Genomic DNA, 12,421 nt, shown 5'->3' with positions numbered 1-12,421 from the left:
AATCGTAAATGGAAATCTCTTCCACTTATTCTAAGCTTAAAATCTTGGGTCTAACAACCACCATACTACCTCATCTCACCATAACCTCCTCCTCCTCCTTTCTCTCTCTTTTTTCTATTATGAGTTGCTAAACTCCATAGTTAGTCATAGGATTTTTAATATTCTTGTGTTTGAAAACTTGAGGTTCTGTTCTTAATGCAAATTCCTTCCTTATTAATTCTCTTCATCTCTATTTTTGATCTAGGGTTTGCTTAATTCCGTAGTTTTAGAAATAAGAGTTGATGCATGTTCGCTTAGTTCATGTTGTGTGGGGGAATTTGACAAGCCTATAATTGATTAACTTTATGTTTGTCTTTCTAAGCTTCATTATGTACCTTCTTGTGCTTAATTGTTATGACTTATCCATGTTTTGACCATTAGTGTTTATTTGGATTATTCATGGAAAAAAGCTTAATTCTACACTTTTAGTTTCTGTGACTCTTTTGCTAGAACAGGTTGAATCACGAGATATAAATATCTCAATAGGATGCATAATATGTCTTTAGAAAGCTAACTCGAAGCCCTACAACTTTGATGTTCCGCACAATTCTAGAAAAATCTTCTAACATGCTCAGAGTTACCTTGCAAAGTTGCTGTCGCTAATCGTGCGAGTCTGGAACAGTTTGCACTAAAATGATCATATCTTAGGCTACAAAACTCCAAATTAAGATCCGATTGAAGGCCGGTGAAGCTGACTTAAAGTGCTACAACTCTTATGTTTACTTCGATTAAAGATTCAGAATTCTTGTGGGACCTGCGAATGGCTGATTGTTCAGCAGCTTACTCCTTTATTTGGGTCCGGTTTTGTGAAGATTTAGATAACAAGGATTGTTACTTGATGAACAAGTTTATTTATTAGTATAAATAAGTGAGGTTTAGGCTTTTGTTAGAAACCACCTCACCACCATACTACCTCATCTCACCATAACCTCCTCCTCCTCCTTTCTCTCTCTTTTTTCTATTATGAGTTGCTAAACTCCATAGTTTGTCTTAGGATTTTTAATATTCTTGTGTTTGCAAACTTGAGGTTCTGTTCTTAATGCAAATTAATTCTTTATTAATTCTCTTCATCTCTATTTTTGATCTAGGGTTTGCTTAATTCCGTAGTTTTAGAAATAAGAGTTGATGAATGTTCGCTTAATTCATGTTGTGTGGGGGAATTTGATAAGCCTATAATTGATGCACTTTATGTTTGTCTTTCTAAGCTTCATTATGTACATTCTTGTGCTTAATTGTTATGACTTATCCATGTTTTGACCATTAGTGTTTATTTGGATTATTCATGGAAAAAAGCTTAATTCTGCAGTTTTAGTTTTTGTGACCGATTTGCTAGAACAGGTTGAATCTCGAGTTATAAATATCTCAATAGGATGACTAATATGTCGTTAGGAAGCTAACGCGAAGCCCTACAGATTTGATGTTCAGCACAATTCTAGATAAAGCTTCTAACATGGTCAGAATTACCTTGCAAAGTTGTTATCGCTAATAATGCGAGTCTGGAACAGTTTGCACTAAAATGATCATATCTTGGGCTACTAAACTCCGAATTAGGATCCGATTGAAGGCCTGCGAATCTGACTTAAAGTGATACAACTCTAATGTTTATCTCGATTGAAGATTCAGACTTGTTGTGGGACCCGCGAATGCCTGATTGTTCTGCAGCTTACTACTTTATGTGGGCCCGATTTTGTGAAGATTTAGAAAATATTTAGATAACAAGGATTGTTACTTGATGAACAAGTTTATTTATTAGTATAAATAAGTGAGGTTTAGGCTTTTGTTAGAAACCACCTCACCACCATACTACCTCATCTCACCATAACCTCCTCCTCCTCCTTTCTCTCTCTTTTTTCTATTATGAGTTGCTAAACTCCATAGTTAGTCATAGGATTTTTAATATTCTTGTGTTTGCAAACTTGAGGTTCTGTTCTTAATGCAAATGCCTTCCTTATTAATTCTCTTCATCTCTATTTTTGATCTAGGGTTTGCTTAATTCCGTAGTTTTAGAAATAAGAGTTGATGCATGTTCTCTTAGTTCATGTTGTGTGCGGGAATTTGATAAGCCTATTATTGATTAACTTTATGTTTGTCTTTCTAAGCTACATTATGTACATTCTTGTGCTTAATTGTTATGACTTATCCATGTTTTGACCTTTAGTGTTTATTTGGATTATTCATGGAAAAAAGCTTAATTCTACACTTTTAGTTTCTGTGACTGTTTTGCTAGATCAGGTTGAATCTCGAGTTTTAAATATCTCAATAGGATGACTAATATGTCGTTAGAAAGCTAACGCGAAGCCCTACAGCTTTGATGTTCAGCACAATTCTAGATAAAGCTTCTAACATGGTCAGAATTACCTTGCAAAGTTGTTATCGCTAATCATGCGAGTCTGGAACAGTTTGCACTAAAATGATCATATCTTGGGCTACAAAACTCCGAATTAGGATCCGATTGAAGGCCTGCGAATCTGACTTAAAGTGATACAACTCTAATGTTTATCTCGATTGAAGTTTCAGACTTTTTGTGGGACCCGCGAATGCCTGATTGTTCAGCAGCTTACTCCTTTATGTGGGCCCGATTTTGTGAAGATTTAGAAAAGATTTAGATAACAAGGATTGTTACTTGATGAACAAGTTTATTTGTTTGTATAAATAAGTGAGGTTTAGGCTTTTGTTAGAAACCACCTCACCACCATACTACCTCATCTCACCATGACCTCCTCCTCCTCCTTTCTCTCTCTTTTTTCTATTATGAGTTGCTAAACTCCATAGTTAGTCATAGGATTTTTAATATTCTTGTGTTTGCTAACTTCAGGTTCTGTTCTTAATGTAAATTCCTTCCTTATTAATTCTCTTCATCTCTATTTTTGATCTAGGGTTTGCTTAATTCCGTAGTTTTAGAAATAAGAGTTGATGCATGTTCGCTTAGTTCATGTTGTGTGGGGGAATTTGATAAGCCTATTATTGATTCACTTTATGTTTGTCTTTCTAAGCTTCATTATGTACATTCTTGTGCTTAATTGTTATGACTTATCCATGTTTTGACCATTAGTGTTTATTTGGATTGTTCATGGAATAAGCTTAATTCTACACTTTTAGTTTCTGTGACTCTTTTGCTAGAACAGGTTGAATCTGGAGTTATAAATATCTCAAAAGGATGCATAATATGTTGTTGGAAAGCTAACTCGAAGCCCTACAACTTTGATGTTCAGCACAATTCTAGAAAAATCTTCTAACATGGTCAGAATTACCTTGCAAAGTTGTTGTCGCTAATCGTGCGAGTCTCACTACTAGAAAAACTAGTTTTCACATCGGGTATTTTTGAGTTTTAACATCGGTTTTTATCCGATGTAAACAATGTTGATGTGGTATCTTCTAACCTTTTCACATCGAGTTTATAACCGATGTGAAAGGTATACCTTTCACATCGGTTCAGTCAGCCAACTGATGTGAAATGTACACTTTTCACATCGGTTCTGTCAGCCAACCGATGTGAAAAGTATACTTTTCACATCGGTTGTGTCAGCCAACCGATGTGAAATGTGTATACTTTTCACATCGGTTAGACAAAAAACCGATGTGAAATGTGTATACTTTTCACATCGGTTAGACAAAAAACCGATGTGAAAAGTATACTTTTCACATCGGTTAGACTGAAAACCGATGTGAATGCTCAACAATTTTTTTTTCTTTTTTTTTTTCCACACGAATTTGACCTGAATATACATATTTTTTTAATGAAAATTTATTAACATAAAAAGAGATCTTGAGAACACACTCTCTCAAGTGAGTTAAACATCCAAGGTCCCAGCAAAAAAGAAAACATAATAGCCTAAAAGAACTAGAACAATTCAGCAATTCTAGTTCTTTAAATGTACTTAAACAGCAACTGCTCATGAAATTAGGACAAAATAGTTAAACAGCAACAATTCAGCAAAACAGCAACAGTTCAGCAAATTAATGCCCCAAGCAGGAAAGCCACCAGCACCATAAGCATAAATTAGGAGAGCAGCGGAGGTGAGCAACTTTGAACCCTATAAACAGATGCAATAAATACAGAGATCAACAATCTAGTGACACAAGAGCCAACTAATATCTGGAAAATGAGAAGAAAAGGTTAGCACAAGAGCCAACTAATATCTGGAAAACTAACACAGTGACACAATATCAGGAATGTTACAGGCTAAGACAATCTAGTGACACAATAATGTAAAATTAATCACTGAATCTAACCACTATCATTTTCTTCATTGTAATTAAAGGTTCTGTCATATAGGACAGTAAGGAACTACCTATCTATAAGTTGTTTGAATGAGGGTATATAAATCCCTGTACAAGTTGAGCTCTTTAACAGAAATAGAATTAGTTAGAGCCTGAGTACAGAAACTAACCCACTAAGAGTCTATTCACATCATAAATTATCAGCTTGTAATGACTAAGTATATTGCATACTCTAACAGAATACAATATATCATGGAAAAGAATTCCCAGAAACCAACTACCCTTGAGCTCTGATCACACACCTCTCTTACATTGAAAATATTTACTCCATCCAACCAGAAAAATATCACACTTCAATGTTCAAGACATGCTCAAAGACAACCTAAAATAGTTTTAAAGTGAATATTAGATAGGTAAGCTTCTGCAAAGTACCTTTCAACTCAGCTGCTACTGTTTTTTCAACTCAAGCTAAGTACCTTTCCACAACAGGTGCCAAGCTTCTGCAAAGTATCAAAAGAAAGGTAAGATAAAAACAAAAGCAAAGGGAGTCGCTATAAGAAGGCATCACAAAGCCAAAAGAAAAAGACTATCTAAACTAGAAAACAAATGACACAACACTGCCAGCAAAAGAAAGGTAAGATAAAAACAAAAGCAAAGAAACAAGACTATCAATACTATGATGACTTTAACTTATTCTCAATTTAAAGCCAAAAGAAAAGACTATCAATACTCTTGAGCTCTCACAAACAGCAACAATAATTGGAGACAACAGAATTTTCAGCAGAAAAAGACTATCAATACCCTTTGTTCTTTATGTTCCTTTAGTCTTTACTAGGATTGTGACCCGTGCTATGCATCACCTAAGAGTTACAGACAGTACAGGTTTGCAGCAACCAGAACAGTAAAATGTTCCATCCTCAATTGTTACTGCCTTGTGGCAACTGCATGCAGAGTACCACCACTTCTCCCCTTTAGCAAGGCTAGTAACTCGTGCTACAACCGTAAACACACCATCCTACATGAAAGAATGCACTCGTAATAAACTGTGAATAGTGATATGAATTGATAATAAACTTTCAATTTAATTGGAAAGAATCAACTACAAACTAAGAGTGATTAAGTTAAAACAACCTCCTCAGTCTCATTGAGCTCTTTCAGATCCTTCCTAGGATAAAGAGTTAAAAACTCCTCCTTCTGATATGTGAAAATCATCATCATCTTCTGATTCAGCCAATGGCATGTCCGCCTCGATGCCATGAAGAGCCAACCTTGCTGTATCATAATCATTCAAATCATACAAGTTCAATTCACATCTATTTTACAGGGACTAAAAACATATTTGACCCAAAAGAAACAAATTGTTCAGTAGCAGTTTTAGTCTTAAGCTGAGACCCTTGCTATTCCATGATGTGTGAAATAATTAATGGTTTGAAAAAACCACTTACAGGATCAGCAATGGCATGCTTGTCCAATACCGTAGTAATTAATAAACATCAGAATCCCATCATAGAAAACATGCTTCCCATTCAAGTTCTTCACTCGTAATTAACTTAGAGTTTCCTTCAGGGTCCCTAACCACCACTTTTCCATTGACGAACTTCTTTTTCCACCAATCACAAAATTGCTCATTCACTGGCCAATATAGCTGCATCAAAAACAGAATGACAGAACAAATAAGAGGAAGGTTAAAACAGCTATAAACAACTAAAATCATTGTCTATATAACTTTCTTACGACCTTTGGCTCAACCTTCAATCGGAAAGTGACGAACTTGTCAGACTTGGGAACCACAAAGACAACCATGATCAACTACAAAAAAGGAAAACTTTGTGAGTCAGACATAACTTCATTGGTATCTATTGGGCATGGATTCTGCCTCAGATGCTTAATTAATTTTTCCAAAATAATTCCTAACTTTTTCATTGAAGAGGGACAGTTCCTGTTAGAAATATCGGTCTAGCTTGTAATTTAACACATTACTTCTCATAATCCTTAGAATGAGTGCCCCAATATCTAGCATAGAGCACATTGACCATCCACATCCAGTGAAAAGCATGGAGTGAAATAAGAGTATGTGTTACAGTCCCACTAAGAAAGTCAGACAAAAACTTCAAGAAAGATGCTCCCCACCACAATTCAGAATGAATTGCACAGATATGTGATCAGAAGAAATATGACTCCCACAAAGATTTTTCATACACGCAGAAGGAAATAGTTTGTTGGAGAAATGTGCTCCAACTCAATTATCAAAATAGTTTTTCATACGCTTATTTTTTTTTCTTTATTCACAAAGGACTAACATGCTAAGGCTCATCACTGATTTATAGTGTTCTCCATAATCTTCCCTTCTTTCTAAGTTATCCCTGTCCATATCTGGTGACGTCAAAGCATTATTACATATTCATGTTTTCTAGACAAGAAAATAAATAATAGGGAAATGTAAAATTGTATGTATTGGGGACCAAGCTTGGTTAAGCTGAATCAGTTTTAACTCCATCTAGATGCATTACATCAAGGAGAACATGTGCTTGATCCAACCATCCAAGTGAAATGTACAAAATAATGACATGAACCAATTGCAGAACTGTCATTGGAAATTGGGGAATCTTTTCTTTCTACCTAAAGAAGAATTACTGCCAAGTGTTGGGGAGAGTAATAATGGCTAATAAAATAGACTTTATTAATAGTAGACAACAGGAGGCCTAAGCTGAATTGAGATTTTAAGACTTTGAGGCATAACAATAGAGCTGAAGAGATACTGAAATTTTCTTACAAAGTTGTATGAACAGAATGAATGAGATACAACCACATCAATAACACATACACCACCTCTTGCAATGATGTAGCCATTTGAGATAAAAAAAAGTCACATTCTCCCACTGTCAATTCAAGCTTAGCTGAGTTTTTAAGATACAATCCATTCATTGGAATTAACTTAGATTCATCAGGAACCACCCTCGCCCTCACATTGAAAAGAATCTTAAATTCATGGAAGGATGCATGGTACACACCAGTATTTGGGACAAGAGAGAAGAATATAAAATTATACACCTTACCCTCAGGGTAAACCTGGAATAAAATTGAAGCCCTGCTTAAGAACAATAGTAAATAAGGGAAACCACTGCTCAGAAGAAAATAAAATTGAAGCCCGGGATTAGCTATGATACTTAACCTCTAAGTAAAAAACATACATGCAAAAGATCTAAACTTACCCATAATTCCATTCAGAACAAGTGTATAGACCAATCCGGAGATGCACATATGGCCCTGCTACTGCTATTACCTCCCCAAATTTAACCAAGCCTCACTTGCCTTCAAAATTATACTGCCAAGCCAAAGTATATTATATAATAGAAACCCAATGCATTGTAATTTAAAACAACCAAAAGAGAGTCAAAAATCTAATGGACAACGAATCTGTAGAAATAAAGTGGGACTTCTATAACTGAATCGAACTCAACTCCACTTAAGCAATAATTATTCCTACAATATATGCATATAAAAAAAACATGCATATCAGAACTTACTTTCAATTTATTCATTTATACCAGTGAGGGGTAGCTTAACAGCTGAAAGAGAGTTAACTGAAATTAGGGGCAACAGGACGAGCACAGAACTTCTGTATGAGCTACTTAATTGATTCAAACGCCCATAGGGGCAGGCATACGAAAATAAACTCGGTAGATGGGTGAATTTATAGGAGAAAGTTGTTGCTTACAGGTTAGGGGGAGCCTTCAAAATAATTGGAATCCATCTGTAATCCATCTGAAATTTTTCCTTTTCAGCTAAGGTCCAACATTAAACTCTCTCAATCAACCAAAACCTAAACGACGCTAATAATCCCAATCCACATCAAATCAAGTTTCAACAACAAGCACTCAACCAATCAAGCTTTCAAAGGATTTGTAACCAGTTAGATTCATTCATATATTCATAGATTGAAGAAAAAACCAACAGTATGTTATGAACACTGCAAACTTCAAAACCCATATCAAACAATATGCTCCAATCCATGAAACAAAGAACAAGAAAGCAACGCACCTTAACGCAAGGAATCAAAGTGGACCACAGAGCTGCATGAGCGACGACGAGCGACTGCGGAACAACGGCGAGACTGAGAGAGAATGAGAGTGAGGTGAACGGTGAGCTAGCGACGGCGAACAACGGCGAAACAGGACCTGCACAACCCACGAGCGACGGCAAGCGACGACGAGCGACGGAAGAGGAGCAAGAGCGTAGGCGACTTAGGGTTTCAACGGTGAAAGAGGAAGAAAGCACTTTGAACGAATACGGATCTTTGTATCCTGTGTAAAAATTAAAAAAAAAGTGATCTTTCACAACGGTTATAACAAAACCGATGTCAAAACTCAAAAAACTGAGACTTTTCACATCGGTTATAATATAACCGATGTGAAAACTTAAGAAAAGATGGGCTTTTTACATCGCTTATATTATAACCGATGTAAAAAGTACTTCATTAAAATTTCAAAAACGCCACCGCATTTAGCTTTCACATCGCTTATTCTAACAACCGTTGTAAAAAGTGTTTCCTAATTACTTTTCGCATCAGACATATTCCTAACTGATGTGAAAACTATCATAAAACTTCACGATAATTTCAATATTGCCACCGCGTCATCTTTTACATCAGGTAATTGATTAACCAATGTGAAAACCCTGATGTGAAAAGTCTTTTTTCTAGTAGTGTCTGGAACAGTTTACACTAAAATGATCATATCTTGGGCTACAAAACTCCGAATTAAGATCCGATTGAAGGCCTGCGAAGCTGACTTAAAGTGCTACAACTATTATGTTTACCTCGATTGAAGATTCAGACTTCTTGTGGGACCCGCGAATGCCTGATTGTTCAGCAGCTTACTCCTTTATGTGGGCCCGATTTTGTGAAGATTTAGATAACAAGGACTGTTACTTGATGAACAAGTTTATTTATTAGTATAAATAAGTGAGGTTTAGGCTTTTGTTAGAAACCACCTCACCACCATACTACCTCATCTCACCATAACCTCCTCCTCCTCCTTTCTCTCTCTTTTTTCTATTATGAGTTGCTAAACTCCATAGTTAGTCATAGGATTTTTAATATTCTTGTGTTTGCAAACTTCAGGTTCTGTTCTTAATGCAAATTCCTTCCTTATTAATTCTCTTCATCTCTATTTTTGATCTAGGGTTTGCTTAATTCCGTAGTTTTAGAAATAAGAGTTGATGCATGTTCGCTTAGTTCATGTTAGTTCGTAACTGTTTCTTAATCACTTAGTTTAGGAAACTGTGAATTAATTTCCGCTTAGTTAATTAGTTCTCATGAATTAGATAATTGATAAGGAAGAATTAATCTTTTGTAACCAATGAAGGTTTGTTGCACTTGAATGCTATAATTTGATGACTAACGCTTTCTTTCTACCGAATCTAATATATTTAATTATTGCTTTGTTACCTTTTATCTGTCAATCAAAAAACTCTTTTTTTATTTGCTTTTGTTTTACTCTAATATCAATTAATAATTTATTAAGTCCTTGTGAGAACGATCCTGGTGTTGAACACCTTGTACTGTATTCAAAGCAAAAATACTTTGACACGCACCCGCGACAGTGCGTTCGTCATATTGGCGTCGTTGCCGAGGACTTCGGGGTTGGTTTAGAGTATTTTTTGTTTTTTTATTTTACTTTATTATTATTATTATTTTCGTTTTTAGTTATAAAAAAAAATTTGAACCAGCGATTAAGATCCCGCACTTGATTTTTGTTTTTTTTATTATTACTAGATTGTAGGTTACTTTTCTTTTATATCTCCTATTCTATATCTATCTCATATCTTTTATCCCAATCTCATATCTTTTTATTCTCTTTCTTATCTCTATTTTTATATCATTATCTTCTTTTCTTTTTCTCAATCTTTTATCTGTTTTATTTTATTTTGCTATCTTTTCTATCTTCTTTCCCTTCTTTATTATTCTTCTTATTATTATTACCAGATTGTTTTTTCTTTTGTTACTAACATTTCATTTTCTTTTTTTTTCTCTCAGGTCCCGTTTAGTTTTTTTTTTACTAACATATTTCCTTTTTTTTTCGTCACTTTCTTATTTTCATTTTTTTTTCTCTTTCTTTTTTGTCGTTGGTATTATTAGATTCTTTTCTTTTTCATTTTTGTTTGTTTTTTTTTTTTTTTTTTTGTTTTTACTATTTTCTTTTGTGGTGAATAAAAAAACGAAACACAAGTGTTAGTTTGTGGAGTTTTTGCAATGATGGAAGCTAAACTTGATAAGCTAGAAGCCAGACTCGACGAGCTACTATTTTCTGTTACACAAATGTTACTCAAGAACCATTAACAACAGTTTGAGTCACCTCAATGTTATCCACAAGAGAATTTTGAAAATATTTGGTGTGACCCACCTTGCTATTATCCACAAGGGCAATTCCAGCAGTCTATTTATGCACCACCATGCTACTATCTGCAAGAAGAATTTCAATATCCTTTTTATGATCCACAATGCTACTATACACAAGAGGAATTCCATCAACATGCAAACCTTGCACCACCATCTAAAGAGTCGTCGTTTGAAGAATTGGTGAAGCAGTTCGCGATCCAGAACATGCAAGAAACTAGATCTTTCATTCAAAGACAAGAGGTCTCCATTGAGAATTTAACCAATCAATTAGGACAGATGACTACCTCATTAAACACACTGCTAGTCGCACGCGCTCACAAATTGCAACATGAAGTTGATGCGGAGATTGATGATGAAGTTAATCCTTGTGTTGCTCATCTTGATGCTAGCACTGATGGTTCTGGTGATGTTAATGGGTTTGAAGTTGATGCTGCTTCTAATGCTGGTATTGATAGTTCAGCATGCTCTTACTTTGATGATTCTAATGATGAAAACAACCAACAAGAAATACATCTCCCTCTTCCACAAAGAACTTATGAGAATGCGAAGATGTATCCTGGTGAAGAAGAAAATAAGTTATTGGATGATTTCAAGAAGTGTTTTGCAGTGGATGAAGTTAAGAAGATGGATGTAGAACGTGGATCTAAATTAGCAATTTTTCCCCATAAGCCGCTTTTAATTAATCTAGATATTTTTGAAAAACTCGTGCTTATTGGAGAGTCCGTTAATTGCAAGGAGCCAACCTCAATGGAGGAATACTTTTTGAAACCTCTACCGAAACCTCCAGACAAAGAGTTGATTGTTGAATGTACTGATTTTTCATTTACTCTTATTTCAGGTTGGACACATGCTCGAAAAACGTTTTCACTCAAACTGAACACAATGTAACACCCCGATTTCCAGGTGTCACTTTAGTAACTCAAAAATAAACTTTACGCGGAAAACAGGTATTTTTTTTTTCTTTTAATAAAGCGATAGAAAAATATAGACATAACCCAGCAAACTAAACTAACCGATGTACAACATATATAAACATGTACAGCCTCAGCTGCACTCCCACGTCACGCGCACTCGCAGTGACTCCAAAGTAGTGTGCCCGTAGGCAAATATGTACAAATCCAGAAGTGTGAGTAAAAGTCATATATACAATCCTCCATGAATAAGTCAGCCTCAAAATGGCCTAAGTAAAGACCCCTATGTCCGACTGACTCACTGTGATCCCTTAGTAAGAGAACCACACAAAAAGCAAAACGAATCAGAGCTCTACAAAATATGACGCCTGCCTAACCTACCCTCCCAGTACCGCTCAAAGCTCCTCCTCCTCCTCCTCGTTGCTCGGCGAGTAGCTGTCGACGTCAGCGTCGGAGTCAGAGTCCACCGTGATCATCTCGGTATCAAAGTCCACGACCTCCTTCCTAACTATCCTGCGAACAACCCTAGTCGAGCCCATCTCAACATCTACCTCCTCAGTAAGGACATCCTCCTCCACCACACGAACCAGGGGTTCCACACGGTAGCCGCGCGGTGGAGTAAACGGAAAACGGCGAGAGGCAGATGGAACAACAGGCTCCTTCTTCGGCTCCACGAGCCTCGAGGACGACGCCACGTCGGTAGGATCGACAGCAGTAGCAGGAAGTGGCGCGACAGGTGCATCAACATCAGCCTCGACCTCGGATGGGTCCTCGTCATCGGATGAAGATGAAGGTGGTGCAGGTGGTCCTCGACCAGTGCCTGGTCCACAACGAACTGAAGGCGGCAAGT

The 12,421-nt window shown here is 36.2% G+C and overlaps 1 protein-coding gene across 1 annotated transcript; it reads right to left on the bottom strand.

Annotated features, from left to right (window-relative positions):
* Nucleotides 1–5,116: 5,116 nt before the first annotated feature.
* On the bottom strand, nt 5,117–10,814 carry LOC130744212 (uncharacterized). Its single transcript, XM_057596403.1, has 6 exons — nt 10,710–10,814; nt 7,090–7,329; nt 5,995–6,069; nt 5,837–5,905; nt 5,392–5,532; nt 5,117–5,275 (listed from the first exon to the last, which is right to left on the bottom strand). The coding sequence occupies exons 1-6, from the start codon at nt 10,812–10,814 to the stop codon at nt 5,117–5,119; spliced, it is 789 nt and encodes a 262-aa protein (XP_057452386.1).
* Nucleotides 10,815–12,421: the final 1,607 nt, after the last annotated feature.

The sequence above is a fragment of the Lotus japonicus genome, chromosome 3 (genome assembly GCF_012489685.1).
Source record: "Lotus japonicus ecotype B-129 chromosome 3, LjGifu_v1.2".
Classification (NCBI taxonomy): Eukaryota; Viridiplantae; Streptophyta; class Magnoliopsida; order Fabales; family Fabaceae; genus Lotus; species Lotus japonicus.
Note: the sequence above shows the minus strand (reverse complement) of the source record. Positions and strands in the feature narration are given on the sequence as shown.

Bases quoted from the DNA above. Each gene is read 5' to 3' on its own strand.
- LOC130744212 (XM_057596403.1), bottom strand. From the start codon at position 10,814: ATGGTGGTGCAAGGTTTGCATGTTGATGGAATTCCTCTTGTGTATAGT. The intron at 6,070-7,089 runs GTGGTGTATGTG...CCTTTTTTGTAG, and splicing joins TGGCTACATCATTGCAAGAG to TTGATCATGGTTGTCTTTGT. The intron at 5,906-5,994 runs GTAAGAAAGTTA...TTTTTGATGCAG, and splicing joins TGAAGGTTGAGCCAAAGGTC to CTATATTGGCCAGTGAATGA.